At 45.3% G+C, this 18,624-nt stretch overlaps 1 protein-coding gene across 1 annotated transcript; it reads left to right on the plus strand.

The window, feature by feature from the left end:
• Positions 1–243: 243 nt before the first annotated feature.
• RAMP2 (receptor activity modifying protein 2) lies at positions 244–15,021 on the plus strand. Its single transcript, XM_033170915.1, has 4 exons — positions 244–726; positions 3,336–3,458; positions 11,837–11,933; positions 14,308–15,021. The coding sequence occupies exons 1-4, from the start codon at positions 678–680 to the stop codon at positions 14,558–14,560; spliced, it is 522 nt and encodes a 173-aa protein (XP_033026806.1). The 5' UTR covers positions 244–677; the 3' UTR covers positions 14,561–15,021.
• The last annotated feature ends 3,603 nt before the right edge of the window (positions 15,022–18,624 follow it).

The following is an 18,624-nucleotide window of genomic DNA, read 5'->3' on the forward strand; positions in this document are numbered from 1 at the left end:
TTTTAAAACCAATAAAGCATTTAATAAAAAAAAACAATAAACTTGCAGTATCCCTTTCCCCTGTCGCTATACGCACTTCGAAGCAACTTTGTGCATTGCGTTTGTTCCTGTCATCTTTCAAACCCTCGCCCAAGCGTGAGTCAGATGAGTTGCACAGATGTGCAGAGTTGCCCTCGGGGCTGCTTGTCCCCCCCGTCTGATTTTGCACGCGGGACACACACACACAATCAAACACACAGCCACTGTCTTGCTTCCAGAGGCGTTCCCCTCTCTTCCCTCTGCCCTGGCTACCCATTTCAAGCTGCCTCTTTGATTTCACAACCCAGCAGACAGAAAACGACTAGGAAATTGCCAATCCAAAGGCCGGCTGGGGCCTTGTAAAAGTTGGAAGGGCTGCGGAGGAGAACGTTCCTCTGCTGCCAGGCAGAGTGACCCGAGGTGGCTGCCCCGAGGTTACAGGGGTCCCGGTGCCTCCGAATGGGTGTGGGAGCAAGGGAGGAGACTCGAGCCTCACTGAAGCCAGGCTTGCTCCTGGATCTCATTTTTCACATGTCTGCTGCACTCTCAACCACCAGCCCTGTCAGAGGAAAGGAGGCGCTTCCTGTTATTCCGATTCAAATCTCAAGCTGGTCAGGAGGAAACAGGCAGCCGTGCCGAGAGTGGCAGGGTGTACCAAGATGGATGGCCGGTGTCTGCCCTTGCTGCTGCTTCTGGCGGTCTTTACAGGTGAGTAGCACTTCAGGGTGGGCATTGGGTGGGAAGCAGAAGGCTTCTGCTCAGCAGCTGAGAGGGAATTGGGTCCTCGGAGCTGTGGAGAACAGAAATAATCTCCACCCTCAACAGGTTGTCCGCCGTAGGGAGATGGGTATCCCTTCGGAGAATCTCCTGCAGGTCAGCTAGGTTTCTCAGAGTCTTTGTCTCAGATCCTGCTTTTTATCTGAATTGGAATTCTTAGCTCTTGCCTCTGGACTCTCCGCGTAGACACAGACTCACCCTTGTTTCTTACTCAGGCATCATTTGTCCTGCTTCCACGCTCTCTTCAAGTGCTTTTTCTGGCAAAGTTTCTTCTGCATCGCAGTTTCAGTAGGACTAGTCAAAAGTAATATTATGTCCCAGAGATCTAGACAGTGCTTTTTCTCTCTGGGGGGGGGGGACGCAGGGGTACGCATACCCCTAAACATTTTGTGAATCTAAGTTTGGCCTCATTGAGGGGCAGTATTTCAATATGAGTGGGAAAATGAGAGTACCCCTAAACTAAGATAAACCCTACTGTCATTTTCTTCCCCTCTCACTCCAGCTTTGCTGGCATTTCTGACTCCCCAAATACTCAGCCCAGCCACACTTTCAGGTACAGGAGCCTTGGGAGAATTTGCCCCTCTGATCTTCTCCGAGGCAGGAGGCGATTTCTTTCTGTGTTATTAAATATTTGGGCGACTTCCTCCGTTTTCCGAGTTGAGGCTTACAGCGACTTCTCCAGGGAAACAACAACACTCCTGTGGTTATCTCACCTCTACAAATTTATTATTTCTTACTTTTATATCTTGCCTTCCCTCCAAGAAGCTGAAGGCAATGTGCACGATTGTCTTCTCTCCCTGCATCTCAGCCTCATAACTAGGACTGCGGGATATATTGATATATCGTCCCAAATCGGTTTCAAGTCCATATCATGATATTGGCTTCATAATTTTTGACCTGGCAATATATTGCGAATCATGATGTGTGTGTTTATGTGCTATGCAAATGTCACAATGTGGGGAAAACCACAAAGCCAGCAGATGCCTCTACAAAGCTCCACCCTTATTTCAGACTTTGTAATATATCACTATATCACGAAGTTTAGCTGGTGATATATCGTGATGTTGAAAACCAGATTATCGCCCAGCCCAACTCATAACAACCCTGTGAGGTAGATTAGAGCAGGGGCGTAGCAAGGTAAATTGGTACCCAGGGGCAAAAAAAAAATTGTCCCCCCCCCCCGAGGCATGGGAAGGTCAGGTGGGACCCGGTGTGGAAAATTTCTTGTCAACCCCCCCCCATTGATTCCCCCGCCCCGCAAAAAAATGGTTTTACGTTATTTCATATTTTCTTACAAAGGAATAATAATAAAAAAACCTTTTATTTATATCCCGCCTTCCCCGGCGGAAGTCGGGCTCAGGGTGGCTAACATCAGATACATAACATTGGTATAAAATCAAACAATAATTAAATTACCTCCTAAAAACATCTCAAAATCAAATTAAAGTCTAATTAGATGGCTTTCCACAGGGTTAGGGTTGGGAACAGTAAGTGCTCCACTGAACTGAAATTTCAGCCTTCATGACATAGGAAAACAGCCAAGTGAACAGCTATTTTGGTGGAGGAGGGTCAAGATATTAACCGATATGCATGAAATTTCATAAATAGCTATATAATCCGTAGTATAGTAAGATAAGACCTTCGGAGCAGGCATTTTAAAAAAATGTCAAAAAAAATGTTTCTTGATAATTGGGCAAGCAGAATATAAAATGGAAGAATGGTATAAAGAGGTGTGGGAGATAGCTATTAATGACAAATTAACACGTGCCATTAATGTAAGACGGGGAAGATGCAGGAGACATGATTTCGAGGAGATATGGAAGGTGTTTGTAGAATCTGCAATGTTAAAATGGAAAGGGGTCAAACCATCGCAGGAGGTGTTGAAATTTTGGGGGGTTGGATAGTTGCAATGGAATGGCCTCGGTGGTGGGGTGCACATTTTTATTCTTATTTATTTATGATAATTACTTTGTCAAAATAAAATAATAATAATAATAATAGAGTTTCTTGCCAGATCAAGGAATTTGGAGGGACTCAGGGATACAGCCTAACACCCACCCCCTGCAAAAAAAAACCAAACTCACAACTATATATTGATGAGATTTCAAAAATCTCAGAGCGGTAGACATGGCCCAGTGTAAACACAACTACCGTAATTTGCAGAGTCACCACAGTTCACATTGATTTTTGTACACCCGGTCTCTGGCTCTAGCAGTTTCTTAAACTCCAGAGGAAGTAAGTGAAGGAGGAAACCTTCCTGTTGCAGCAGGCTACAAAGCATGGGCTAAGTACATGTTCATTGGGGGTGGGAGAGCTTCAGGAAAAGGGACATTTAGAAGGCAGGAAGGAGTGCTTAACTCTTTCCAACCTTGCCAGTGCTGTGCTCCAAATGGCTAGCTTGTTTGCTGGAATACCAGACATGTTTGTCCTGAACCCAATTCTGTTCCCTCAACGGTTCCAGTGGGACTGTTCCAAAACACCCACCTGTTCCCACTCTTCTTGCATTCCTTCTGCTCTCTCTTTCTGTGTCTCACCTGCAGTGGCCACCAGTTTCGATGCTCATAATGGGACCACAGGAGCTCCTGGCAATGCCAGCATCTCTCTGGAAGGAAGACCAGATGCTACAGTTTGGGCCCCCAAAATGAAGCTGAGCATGGACGATGGTGAGGTGATAGCAAAGCCCAGAAATTCCGATGCCTCTGAACATGTACAGACCACCTTTTCTTCCCCCAGGGGTCAGCAAACTTTTTCAGCAGGGGGCCGGTGCACTGTCCCTCAGACCTTGTGGAGGGCCGGACTATATTTTGAAGGGAAAAAAAATGATCGAATTCCTATGCCCCACAAATAACCCAGAGATTCATTTTAAATAAAAGCACACATTCTACTCATGTAAAAACACACTGATTCCCGGACCGTCCCCGGGCTGGATTGAGAAGGCGATTGGGCTGGATCCGGCCCCTGGGCCTTAGGTTGCCTACCCATGCTCTACACATCGTGACATGCCCTTTGTTATAAGGAAGCTTTGGCTCAGAACATTGGCCCCTTTAGCCCTCTTGTCTGAGAGAGGCCTTTCCTGAGGTTATGCTGGGTGGCCATCTCCACCCCTCCAGTTGGAGGGGCTTGGGAGAAATGGCGTCCAACAACATCTGGAAGTCCACAGGTTCCCCACTTCTGGCCTAAGTTTGAAAATGAGCTGCTGCGGACACCTCTGCTTTCAGCACCAATCCAAGAGTATCCCCAGAGTGCAATACAACACCTTTATTGGCATAAATAAAACAGTTAAGCATAAAGCCATCTATATATACTGAAATTCTAAAACATACAATGTATAAGAAGGAAAGGAGGGAGGGAGGGATCTTCGGTAACCGCTGTTGTACAGACCGGAGCACTCCAGATTTTACTTCAAAAATCCTGGTCAAAAATTGGGCCATAGCATAGCTGTCAAGGTTCAGATTTGAAAATAAGGGATCAGCACCCTCATCTGTCCTGGGGACGGTTCTCAGGGACAGTCCACACCGCGGTAATCCCCCCAGGCTACAAATTGCTCCCAGGAAAGAGAAATCAGGGCAGAGAAAAGAAATCACTTATTCACGCAGCACACAGTTAACCTCTGGAACTCCCTGCCACAGGGAGCAGCGATGGCCACCAACTTGGATGGCTTTAGAAAAGGATTAGGCAAATTCATGCAGGAGGAGAGGACCACTGATGGCTTCTGGCCAGGTTGGCTCTGCTCTGCCTCCAGTTAGGGGCAGCAATGCTGAATCTGAGCTCCTGTTGCCGAGAAACATTCGTCTATTTTTTCTTCTTCTTTATACCGGTATATCTGTCTGTCTGTCTGTTTGTTATTAGGTATTATATTCCACCTTTTTTCTCCAAGGAGCTCCTTTGTCCTAGTCCTCATTTAATCCCCACAACAGTCCTGTGAGGTAGGCAGGCAGGCAGGCAGGGCTGAGAAATGCAGGGACCCAAGGAGTCCCCGGACTCCAACTCTCCTTCCCGGAAATAAGGGAAATTTAAGGGATATCAACAATAAGGGATAGCAGCGGGAAACGGCTTGGAATAAGGGAGTTTCTTGCAAAAAAATGGAGACTTCACAGCTATGGGCCATAGCTCTGAGAATCATCCCTCAGCAAAAATTGGACTATGAGTTGTTTATTAGAGGGGACCCTGGGCCATAGAGAGGACAACAAAGGATCTTCACGAAAGGTATTAAAAAGAGGGCAGTCCAGAACGATGTGGTCTATAGAATCAGGTACATTCTGACCACAGACGCAGAGTCTGTTCTGAAAGAAGGTGCCTTTAAACCTTCCAGATAGCACAGCGGACGGAAAGGCAGAGTACAAACCTGGCTGTTTACATCTCACAGCAGAAAACATTGTTTGGCGCACCAAAACAGGGCTGGCCAATACATGAGGCAAGATGAGGCAGGATTCACAGGGTCAGCACATCCCAGTGTAGATCTTTGCTCCTGATGCATATGTTCACTCACCTCTGATTCCATGGCAGGGAGGGAGGTTTCTTTTTGCGGTTCACCTCAGGCGCCAAAATGTCTTGGGGCGGCCCTGATCCACTCTTTCTCAGGGTCCCTACATTCCCCATAACTACTCCAACCTGAAGCAACTGTCCCAGGCTGCAGTGAAAAAATTGCAACCTCACCTTTTTTCCCCCAGTGGTTCCCAGTGAACGAACCTGTGCATCACAGCCAAATCCTAGAGACTGAGGTCCCTTTTGTGGGAATGTTGAGGGATGTGGGAGAGGATATATTGTTTTAGATATCCTATCCCAACTTGCGTTTACAAGCTCGATAATATCAGCAGAGCTAACATTCCCTTTTTACTTCATATGCGCAGCAGATAGTTTGCATAGACTCGCTAGAGTCATTAAAAATATTGTCCTGGTGTCTTCCCCTTTTTATCCCTCTTTCAATAAGACACTTCACAGTGTTTGGTAAAGTGTATAACGTTTACTTACAAGTAATCATCTAGTCACACAAGGATCCTAGAGGCAGGCTTAAAAGTTACTAAATAACATACATGTGGTGACTTTCTCTTTATGAGAGAAAGTCCCTCTTTTTACTTTTGGCCTAGTGCCAACGGTGCATTTTAATAATGCTGCTTTTAAACTGTTAGAGATCAACACAACTGACCAGCGACATGGAGACTTGGCATATATACTACAGTTGGAAGCTCCCAACTGTAGAGTTCACCCCCAACTGTAGAGTTCCATATAAGGAAGTTGGGTTTGACTGCCCCTGTCCTTTTACATCCCACATACCCCTTCTCAGGCAAATTCAACTTTATTCAACCACCCAGAGTCCCAGCTTGACTCGTAGATTCTGGAAACTCTCTCTAGGCAAGGGTTTTGTCAGGATGTCCGCAGCCATCTCATTGGTGCAGCAGTACGACAGTTCCACAAGTCCATCCTGAACTGCCTGACGTATATAATGGTACCTCACACCTATATGTTTTGTCCTGGCAAGGAACTTTTCACTTTGTGTCAGTTTTATGCAACTCTGATTGTCCTCCAGCAAACTGACAGCTTGCTTTCTCACCAAACCAAAGTCCTTGATGAGTTCATCGAGCCAGGCAATCTCTCGGCACGCTTCCGATGCAGAAATATATTCAGCTTCTGTGGAAGATAATGCTACACAGTTCTGTTTATAACTGCCCCATACAACAGGTCCATCCCCAAACATAAAAACATAACCACTTGTTGATTTATAGTCAGCATTATCCCCAGCCCAATCAGCATCAGTGTACCCAATTAACTTAGGATTTCTGACAGCTGGTAGCCTTAATTTACAATTCAATGTACCCTTCAAATATCTGACCACCCTCTTAACACCAGCCCAATCATGCTCAGTGGGAGAACTCACTTTCCTGCTAAGAATCCCCACTGCATTGGCTATGTCAGGTCTACATGTGGTAACTAAATACAAAAGTTTACCAATTACCGACCTATATTCACTGTTATCTGGCAACAGCTTCGAATCCTGCTGATTCTTCAGAAAGTCTGTGGCCATGGGCGTTGCAACTGGGTTTGCGTCTTGCATCTGCATGCATTCAATCAGTTCATTTATTTTCTGTCGCTGGCTGAGAAGGAACGATCCGTCTTCCTCTCTTTCCACCTGGATTCCTAGGTAGTACTTGACATCTCCTAGTTCTTTGACTCCCACCTCTTTGCTGAGATGTTTCACAATCTGCACATATTCTCTGTTATTTGATGTCGCGATAATCAAGTCATCAACAAAAGCCAAAATATATGAGAATTGTCCATTACCTGACTTACTGTACAAGCATTTGTCAGCGTTTCCTTGCTTGTAGCCAAGTTGCGTTAACATTTTGTGCAATTTCTGGTTCCAGGCTCTAGCAGCCTGTCTCAAACCATACAGTCCCTTCTGCAACTTGCACACTAAATGTTCTTCATGTGGTTTCACAAAACCTTTGGGTTGTCTCATATAAATTTCCTCGGAAATCTGTCCATGCAAAAACGCAGTGGCAATATCAATGTGCTTTACATTCAGCTGCTTGGATGCTGCAATGCTTAAAAGCATTCTCACGCTACTGTATCTTACAGTTGGTGCAAACGTTTCATCATAATCTTCACCATATTTCTGTGAAAATCCTTGTGCCACAAGTCTAGCTTTGTAGCGTTGAACTTCCCCTTCTGACCCCTTCTTAATCTTGAAAACCCATTTACAGCCAATGGCTTTCTTACCCGGAGGTAGTTCCGTGAGGGTCCAAGTCTTGTTTTGATGCAATGCATCCATTTCGTCCTGCGTGGCTTTCCTCCAGAGATTAGCTTCCTTAGGTGGCATTTTCTGTATCTCTTCCCATGTGGAAGGTTCCTGTGGAGATGCCGACCCTGCAAAATAGGACAGCCGTGGTGCTGGAACACCCCTGTTGGTTCTGGATGAGCGTCTGATCTCTGGTTCTGGAACCGCATCAACATCCTCATCCTCCTCCAATGGTGGCATGTCTAAGTCGTCCTCTTCATCTCTGAAGCCAGTAGGAATTTGATCCTCTGCGTGTTCTGGTGCATTCCCTGTAGGGGGTGCTATGACATTAGAACGCAGATTAGCACTTCTTGGGGTTTCAGAAGGAAAATCAATAAGTTCTTGAGTCCATTCTGACTCCTTGGAACAGTCAATAACTGTATTCTTTGTGTTAACCATCGCATGCTCATCAAAATAAATTGCATGGTGCGCACTGGTTTTACCACTTTGTAAGTCCATTACTCTGTAGCCTTTCCCTCCAGATGCATATCCAACAAAGACACCTGCTTGTGCTCTGGAGTCTAGCTTCTGTCTGTGTTCTTTGGGCACGTGATAGTAGCACAGACTTCCAAACACACGAATGTGTGACAAATTAGGCACTTTGCCATGCCAAAGTTCAAATGGTGTGCGCTCTGCTCCTTTTGTTGGCAATCTATTCTGCAAATAAACTGCTGTGTCAGCTGCATTTCCCCACAGCTTCTGTGGCAAGGATGCTTCCTTTAGCATGCACCTTGTCATTTCCATAATGGATCTAAATTTTCTCTCTGCAATGGAGTTCTGCTGTGGCGTGAAAGCGATTGTAGTTACGTGTACAATTCCTTCCTTGGCCATGAGAGTCTGCATTTCACGTGAGCAGTACTCACCTCCATTGTCAGTCATCAACACAGCTGGAGCGCGTTGGAACTTGTTTCTGACCATGGCAATGTATTCTTTGAACATTTCCACTGTTTCACTTTTCTCTCTGATGAAATATGCAACACAATATCTTGAAAAATCATCAATAAAAATTAGAATATACTTGTTGTTGCCAAGTGATGGAACATTAATTGGACCACATAGATCCGAATATATGATATCAAGCACTTTAGTGCTTCTTTGTTCTGCACAACGTGGAAAAGAAGGTTTCACAGCCTTCTCAGTAATGCAGCTTATGCATTTTGTCAGAGCCTCTTTGCTTTCTTTTACCTGTAAACCTCTTACAAGATCACCTTTTTGTAGGTTCATAATGGTGGTGGTGTCTCTGTGTCCTAGTCTCCTATGCCATAGTTGCATATCAGCTTCATCTTTCTGGCTAGAATGCGCTACGTTTGCAGACTGGGTCTCTGAAATATCAATCTCATAAACACCATTAATTAATTTTGCTTGAATATACAGTTCACCATCTTTAGTCACATTACACTCTCCATTTCCAAATGTGATTTGGAAACCTTTCTTGTCCAAACTGGACACACTGAGTAAATTGCAACTTAGTTCTGGAACGTACAAAACTTTAAGCACTTTGGTCTTAACAGGTTCATTGTTTATATTGAATTTCAAGTCCATGGAACCTGCACCTTTTGCTTTAATAACTCTGCCATCTGCTATCTCTATTTCAGATTCTTCATCTTCATTTATCTCATTAAAATTTTCTCTTTTAAATGAATAATGTGAACTGGCTCCTGAATCTAAAATCCACATATTACGTTTATTTTCACGGTTATGAACAGCTAAATTCCTTTCTTGAAGTAGCATGGTACGTTCAAATTTCCCCTTCTTTTGCCATTTTGGCTGAGAGGTTTGGGAATTCTTTGCTTTAGGAGGAGCTTTACAGTTCATAGAAATATGGCCTTCCTTGTTGCAATTGTAGCAAATTATTTTCTTGGGCATTTCTCTGGACTTTGTAAATTGCCTGGACGCATAATTACTGTCCTTGCTTCTGGCATTTCTTACTGGAGACTCTGCTCTCTCTCTACACTCTTCTCTTAAATGACTGGTCAAGTCTTTGAAAGTTAGACCTTCTCTATGGTCCATTAGACTGACAAATGGATCAAAACACGGTCCTAGGGATGCTAGCAAAAATGATACCTTTGTTTCTTCATCAAAAGGCTTAGGAGTGAGGTCAATCTTTTGAATAATTTCAGTAAATTTGCTGATGTGCGCTGTGAATTCTCCTTTAGAATTCATTCTCAATCTGGTTAATTTATACATCAAGCTTCTGTAGGAGTTCCTGGAAGATTCTCCATACATGCGTTCAATGTCTTTTAGGATCTGAGATGCATCATCTTTACTATTTATTAATGAAAGATGCTCATTGCGAAGTGCACATAGAATTATATGCCTAGCTTCACTGTTCTTGCGCTTCCAAGCTGCTATCTTGGCTAAATCCTCTCTACTTGTGCCAGTAGGCATGGGATCTTCAACAGCCTCCAAAACATGCTTTGCATCTAGATATGCTATTAAGCGCTGCTTCCAGTGCATAAAATTATTCTCACTCAGCACAATCATCCCTAGTTTTGTATCACTATCAAAATTTGCACTAGCCATCTTAAAATCCAAAATTTTTGAAAAATGTTCAAAAATCTCAAAATGCAAAAATCTCTAAACAAATCTTCACTGCCTTGGATTACTGTGAACACTGAGGGAGGGGAGGGGTGATTAATTCCCCTTTTCAGCACAATGGATGCTTTAGGCCTTGTGCTCACCAGGAAAATCCACTCAACTCAAAATTGCAATCCGATGCAATCCTTTAAAAATACACAAAAATATGCAATTCTGGGCCCGCTAACCCTTTGTGGGAATGTTGAGGGATGTGGGAGAGGATATATTGTTTTAGATATCCTATCCCAACTTGCGTTTACAAGCTCGATAATATCAGCAGAGCTAACATTCCCTTTTTACTTCATATGCGCAGCAGATAGTTTGCATAGACTCGCTAGAGTCATTAAAAATATTGTCCTGGTGTCTTCCCCTTTTTATCCCTCTTTCAATAAGACACTTCACAGTGTTTGGTAAAGTGTATAACGTTTACTTACAAGTAATCATCTAGTCACACAAGGATCCTAGAGGCAGGCTTAAAAGTTACTAAATAACATACATGTGGTGACTTTCTCTTTATGAGAGAAAGTCCCTCTTTTTACTTTTGGCCTAGTGCCAACGGTGCATTTTAATAATGCTGCTTTTAAACTGTTAGAGATCAACACAACTGACCAGCGACATGGAGACTTGGCATATATACTACAGTTGGAAGCTCCCAACTGTAGAGTTCACCCCCAACTGTAGAGTTCCATATAAGGAAGTTGGGTTTGACTGCCCCTGTCCTTTTACATCCCACACCTTTGCCCCTGAAAAAATATTTGAGGGGGCTGGAACCCCCCCCCCCAAGCTGGTGGGCATTACCATTCAAATGCGTGCTGCATCTTATGACTGATTCTGCGGGGTGCGGCTTACCTGTCTCCCCCCCCCCAATATTTTATTCAAGTTGGCACCCCAGAACCTGTGATTCACTTTGGGAAACCCTGCAGCTATAACTGTTTCCATACACCTGCCACTGTGAGCCACTTTGAGAAGAGACGAGCGAAAATGTTGACTCAGTGCTGTCCTGAATAATTGCTGTGGTATTTGATTCGACAGGTGGTCCAATAAGGTGGAATATGTTACTCATATTCTTTTATTTTGTGAATTTTATAGTGAAGAGCGATCTCGACTTATATTACCCCTTTAATCAAAATTTATACCTTTGCAATATTATTCGGAATTTTCGGAATTTAGAAGTTTAGAAGACTCTTTGAGCTCAGTATCTTACGCTGTGGCCAAATTTTGCACCCTAGCTATTAGAAAACGTAAATCTCTTCTATTGAATAATATACTATAAATTCTTTTAGTGCTGTTTTCTCTCTGGCCCTTTGGATTTTGGCCTTCTGTGGTGGTGTTGCTCGTCTTTTGTTTGGAGTTGTGTTGTTTTGTATTGCTGTAATAAAACCGAACTGAACTGATTCGACAGATGAGCAAATGGCAGCCTGTTTCTCTGAGGTCAGATCTGAGATGGGGGGCGTCCTCCTTGCCTGTGCGACAGACATGTACCTCAGAAAGGCAGAATGTCGGTTATATTCTCGCCCGTTGGCCCATGTGCAGATTTCCTCACAATTCCTCCGTTTCCACTGTTGGATTTCAGTATCACACGACCCAGCCAGACCCCTGCTTCCTCCACACTCACCCTTACCATGCTGTGTCACCATGCACACACAAAGGGCACTGCTTTATTATGCTTTGCTTTCTTTCCCCCTCTAGTTTACGATATCCTTGGGGCAGGTTGCTGGAGAAACTTTGAGAGGCAGATGGCCAACGTCACAGAGGAACGCTGGTGTGAGTGGATGGTCATTAGAAGGTAATGAAGAAGTGAGCTTTCCCACTGGGTAGGGGTCGTTGGGAGACATCACGTGTGGTAAACAAAAGTTGCGCCAGTTTCTTTCCGGGGGGGGGGCAAATAAGGAATATGAAATTCTGGAGTTACGCCGTTCAGATGTTGACTCTGCCACATTTCATAAAGAAATTTTGAGATGCATCGATAATAGGCTTAAGGCCAAAATCAAACGTTACATGCTGTTTATCTGAACAGCAATAATAGTAACAACAACAACAACAACAGGGATGCTATTTAGACTGTGGTCTAAACTACTGAGCCTCTTGGGCAATCAGAAGATCAGCAGTTCGAATCCCCGCGACGGGATGAGCTCCCGTTGCTCTGTCCCAGCTCCTGCCAACCTAGCAGTTCGAAAGCACACCAGCGCAAGTAGATAAATAGGTACCGCTGTGGCGGGAAGGTAAATGGCTTTTCTGTGTGCACTGGTTTCCGTCACGGTGTCCCGTTGCGCCAGAGGCAGTTTAGTCATGCTGGCCACATGACCCGGAAAGCTGTCTGTGGACAAACGCCGGCTCCCTCGGCCTGAAAGCGAGATGAGCGCTGCAACCCCATAGTCGCCTTTGACTGGACTTAACAGTCCAGGGGTCCTTTAGCTTTAGCTTTAACAACAACAACAACAACAACAACAGAAACCCTCTCTACTTGGAAGCCATATTTCTTTATTTAAGTTGGGAGAGTCAGTAGCTGAGCAAGCTGATGGGGCGGGGTGAGCTGTGGCGGGGCGCACCGTGGGGCCTCTAGAGTCTGCCTGCCTCCTCCCACTCAGCCACCCTACAGCTAAGGGGGAGGTGGCGGGCAGAGCATTTGGGGAAGTGCGGAGCCAGCGAGCATCCAAGCCACCGCGTCACTCCCAGGAGAGACACGTGGCTCGGGCTCACTGCAGGCCCCGCGGTGATTGCCGCCTGGCATTTTGTCACACACACCCCCAGTGGTGACACCCGGGGTGCACACCCCCACCGCACCCCCTTCTTCCACCCCTGGGGAGAGTATATAGACGTTTCCTGGTGAGCAAAAATAAATTAGGGTAATTTGTTGACACTCCCGTGCTGGGTGGATTTTAAATTGCGTTCCAGAGATCTTCTATGAAACTATCAATAATGGCCAAGAAGCTATTTTGAAAGTCGGCCTGTCCACAGCTTCTACCAATCTTTATGTGTGTTCTAGGGTGCAATCTCAGTTCATGAGGGGGCTTGACCGGGGGGGGGGTGTACAGGGTCCCGCTCCATGAGAATTGAGGGCTCAATTCCCATTTCCCATGCGTAGAAAGCAGTTTTTCGCTTGACCCATGTTTCCGAGGAGCTTCATTAACTACGAACCCCAAAATCTGGGATCCCCTTGAAACTGGTGCCGAAGTTTTGCGGTCGTTTTGCAGCGGTTCTCAAAAATCCTCAAACTGGATTTGGACCAGACAGCTCTTCAGTCAGAGAACTCATTCAAACAGAGGGCAGCCCTTCTTATAGATGACTGAACCCTGTAAAGTAGGACACATGGCCACCCCAAATGCAGAACGTGGCTCAAAATCCTTCTGCAATGCACAACAAGGTTTCTACAGCAGGGAAGCTGGTTAGAAATGTGGGCAGACATTTTACTATGAAGTTGTTGTTGTTGTTGTTGTTGTTGTTGTTGTTGTTGTTGTTGTTAATGATTTATACCCCGCCCATGTGGCTGTATTTCCGCAGCCACTCTGGTTGGTTGCCAACAGAACACCAGTAACAGTAATAAAACAACAACAACACCAAACATTAGAAACTTCCCTAAACAGGGCTGCCTTCAGATGTCTTCTAAAAGTCAGATAGTTGTTTATTTCCTTGACATCTGATGGGAGGGCATTCCACAGGGCGGGTGCCACTACCAAGAAGGCCCTCTGCCTGGTTCCCTATAACCTCACTTCTCACAGTGAGGGAACCGCCAGAAGGCCCTCAGAGCTGGACCTCAGTGTCAGGGCCGGACGATGGGGGTGGAGACGCTCCTTCAGGTATACTTTTATTGTGATTTTCGCGACACAATACGAGAAAAACAAACTAATCTGCAAGAAATAATAGAAAGGGAACTAAATGAAGAAGACAAGAGAAAGAAAACTACATCAGTCCTCTCTCACTGCGGCACCTTAACTTTTATGCCATGCAGAAACACGACCGCTCACCTGTGAGGTCTCCCCTTCCCTGCCTCTCGCACGGGGTCCTTCCACCTGTGGACATTTTAAAAGCCACTTAGAAAGGTTGTAGTGCAAGGTTTTTTTTCCCCTGAGGGATAAGAGCCAGATTTCCCCGGTTTCTGCCTAACGCTCCAACTCCTGAATTCCTTCCTCTGTTTCCTCATCTTTTGATCAACTCCACAGGCCATACAACGACTTGCAGAAATGCCTGGAAAAATGGGCAGTCGACTTGAAGTATGGATACCCCAACACCTTGGCTCACAACTACATCACGTATAGCCACAGGTTGTATTTCCTCAACTGCAGCCTGCAGAACGCACTGCAGGACCCCCCGGACAACGTTTTGCTGCCTCTGATCATAACCCCGATCTGCCTCATCCCTTTCCTGGTAACCCTGGTCGTTCTGAAGAGCAAGGATGGCGAAACGAAGTCCTGAGTCCCCGGCCTTCGCGTAGCGATGTTGCCGGGGTCCACGTGGCCCAGCAGCTCGCAGTGCCCGTCACAATCCTCCTCTCTTGCTTCCCATGGGATCGGCCCCCTTCTGCTCTGACACCCCACCCTGGGATGAACCACTGCGCCGGAGGCTGAATCTAGAGACTTCGAACGGGGAAAGCTTCGGGGGCATTTTACGAGTTGTTTACTAACGGGAGTTGGCACAGAAGGGGAAACCCCTGAACCTTTTTTTCAAATGCCGCCGCACGTCTGCAGCTGACTTAAGCAGCTGTTAATGTGGCCTGTCGTAGCTGATTTTGAAGGAATTCTGGGAATTGTAGTGCCTACTGCTGAAAATCTTCAGTGAGAATGTCCTAGGGGCTTGACAGAATTGGTTTCCACAGGGTTGGATGGTCATCTGCCGGGGGTTCTTTAGCTGTGGTTCCTGAATTTCAGGGGGTTGGTCTAGATGACCCTTGGGGTCCCAACTCTATGATTCTGTGATAAGCCATGACAGTTAAAAGATTATACAATACATGTGAGCAGACCCAAGTTATTCCTCCTCCTCTTACGTAGCAAAGCTCCATACAGCCTCCTCCCCTCTCTTCTGCTCTCGAAGTGTATGAAGTTTCTATTGACCCATAAACCAATAAAGCTGTGTATTTACATACAAGATATGGGTTCAGGGTCCTTCTTCCCCCTCCCTTATTTATTAGATCGACGCCGTTGCAGCAACTCTACGGCAGCCGCAAGGCTCTATGCTCAGTGCGACCAAACCAGTCGCGCTCCCATAAATTTGCCCCTGTGTGCCTAAAGCCCAAATCACATATAGTCTTTTTTATGCTTTGTTGATTTTAAAAAACAAAACAGTCAACAAAACCAAGCCAAAATCGATACATATTGAAGAAGATTTGGATTCATACATAACTAATTCCAACATGACTTCCAATCACCCCATTGTGGTTCCCAAATTCCATTTTCGACTGGCAACTTTCCTTTATCTCTCCTAAGTTATTTCAGTTGCATTGGTTTTGTGAAATTCTCTTATTTCATGCAGAAGTCAATCCACAAAACTGCATATCGTCAAAACACATTGGGTTCAACAGCAGGGGGGGGGGTGGCCGAAGTCTTTTTCCCCCTTGATGCCCACCCCCGTTTTATTTTTATTTTTATTTTATTTGTCAAGCGTGTACAGCTGAATGAACACGTTAAATATGTGTACGTTGTGGACTTTATTTATTTAGCATCTGTCTGTCTGTCTGTCTGTCTGTCTGTCTGTCTGTCTGTCTGTCTGTCTGTGTCTCTCTTTGTGTCCATCTGTCTATCTGTGTACAAAGCAGGCCAGGAAGTTTTCTCCCTTCATCACCACTAACTATATTGCAAATATTTCCACTCAGGGCCTCCGTGTTCATATGCTCCTCTCAGTTTGTGTGCATAATAGGAGGGAGGAACGAACACTCTGAATCTGCCTTCCCAGACTCTCTGCTCCCTTTGTCTTTCATTTTTCCAGCGGACGGGTGGTGTCTCCTTCCTTCCTTCCTTCCTTCCTCACTGGGGCATGGAATCATATCGGCTTGTTTCACCGACCCTCCCTGCCCAACAGTACGGATGCCGAGGGAAACTGGACAATGAGCCGTGCGAGAAAAAGAAAACAAAACGGGTCGTGGTGCATCTCCCTCCCAAGAGCACCCTGAAAGTGCAAACAGGAAAACCGTACATTTAAAGCATCCTTCTTGGGAACTCTAGCTTGTTAAAGGTGCTGGGAATTGTAGTTCTGTGAGGGGTAAACTACGGACCGCACAATTATTTCCCCCCCCCCTCTCTTTTTTGGCAGGGGAGAGGGGAAAATATATTATGAGACTTGGAGGGAATTGAGTAAGCGCTGACAAGATGTGGCGATAAAAGGCGGGGCACCGAAGGAACTGAAAGGAGGGGACACATTTCTATAAAATTACATGCGGTCATGTGGTGAGGATGACTGTCCTTTGTTACGAGTGTTGAGGGAGCTTTGCAATAGGCGACTATTTGTTGAAAGTTGGAAGAGACACACCGACTGTCGGGAAAGGGGAATCTCCCCGGCCACGAAATATCGTGCTCATATAAGTCAACAAGCCTGCATCAGTTTGAGGAAATATATATTGATTTTATATGCCGCCCATCTGGCTGGGTTTCCCCTACCACTCTGAGCCACTCCCTACAGAATATTATTAGTAATAGTAATAAAAAAGCAATAAAACATCAAACATTAAAAACTTCCCTAAATTTATCTTTATACAGCAGACTTCTTTCTTTCTTTCTTTCTTTCTTTCTTTCTCTCTCTCTCTCTCTCTCTCTCTCTCTCTCTCTCTCTCTCTCTCTCTTTCTAACGTTTATTTTGTTGTTGTTGAGTCGTTCAGTCGTGTTCGACTCTTCGTGACCCCATGGACCAGAGCACACCAGGCACCCCTATCCTCCACTGCCTCCCGCAGTTTGGCCAAACTCATGCCAGTCGCTTCAAGAACACTATCCAACCATCTCATCCTCTGTCGTCCCCTTCTCCTTGTGCCCTCCATCTTTCCCAACATCAGGGTCTTTTCTAGGGAGTCTTCTCTTCTCATGAGGTGGCCAAAGTACTGGAGCCTCAACTTCAGGATCTGTCCTTGTAGTGAGCACTCAGGGCTGATTTCTTTAAGGATGGATAAATTTGATCTTTTTGCAGTCCATGGGACTCTCAAGAGTCTCCTCCAGCACCATAATTCAAAAGCATCAATTCTTCGGCGATCAGCCTTCTTTATGGTCCAGCTCTCACTTCCATACATTACTACTGGGAATGTTTATTTAGTTCTCCAAAATTTACATACTTTACCATCAACATTATGTTTAATTTATCCATTGACTTCCCATTCCATTCCCCACTGTTCTATGTTTATCCTTTAATGCTGAATATTTTAACTTACAACACTCCATGTATACATCATGAGTTATTAGGCTGAATGTCCTTCTACTGTTCCTCGCATCTCAAATCCTGCTCACGTTTTCATGGAATTATAATAGTTCTTTAGATATTCTACAAAAGGTTTCCAACCCTCAAATAATGTTTTGTCATTTTGATGCCTAAACTTTGCTGTTAGCTTTTCCTGTTCGGCATACTCCATCATTTTCATAAGCCATTCTTCCTTCGTTGGAACCTCAACCTGTTTCCAGTTTTGACCCACAAAACTTGCTGCTGTGGTTGCACCCATAAATAAATTAACCAACCTTTTTTCTGTATATCTGTTTCTATAAGCCTCAGAGAAAAGCTTCAGGTTCCTTGGGGAACACCATCTTAAACATCTTCTTTATCTCATTATAAATCATTTCCCAATAGCCCTTCACTTTTGTGCAAGCCCACCACATATGAAAAAAAATGTTCTTTCTGCCGTTTTTACATTTCCAGCACACACTCAAACAGTAGGCTTGTTTCTATACACCCTCTCTCACACAACCCTCTCTATCCTCCATCCAAGCAACTAAGAGGCATTATCAAAGTTCAAGGGTATATTCCAGCAAGGCAAAAACACAAAAAGAGGGTGTATAGCAGGTTCAGTGAGGGCTGAGGAAAGAGTATGTGGCCTGGGGACAGTTCCAAGGTGCCATGGGCTGGTTGGACACAGAGGAATGGTGGAAGGAATCTGCTGAGGAACCACCAAAGGAAGAAGGGTCAGAGGGAAAAGGGAAGAAGAGGTGTCAGAAGCTGAAGAGGTAACAGGGCTTAGTGAGCTGGGAGAGTCAGCGACAGAGGGAAGACCAGAATTGGAGGCAGAAGTTGAAGCAGGGGAAGAGGGAGGCAGAGAGGCAGAGATGAGTCCAGCTGGTGAAGAGGCACTGGTGTTTCCCCCTCCTGCTGTGACAAGCTCCCCTCCCCACTTGTCTCCCGGAACCAGAAGAGAGCTGAAATGGGCTCAGGCACAGTCTGAGCCCAGGCGCAGTCTCTGATTTCTTGTAAAAAGCCCTGGGGAGGAGGGGACTTACGTCAGCTGTGGGGAGGTGGGAACTTTCAGTCTCCACAACTCCGTCATGGGGGCAAGACCTGCCAGAGAGGAATTGCTG

Source organism: Lacerta agilis, chromosome 14 (genome assembly GCF_009819535.1).
Source record: "Lacerta agilis isolate rLacAgi1 chromosome 14, rLacAgi1.pri, whole genome shotgun sequence".
Taxonomy (NCBI): Eukaryota; Metazoa; Chordata; class Lepidosauria; order Squamata; family Lacertidae; genus Lacerta; species Lacerta agilis.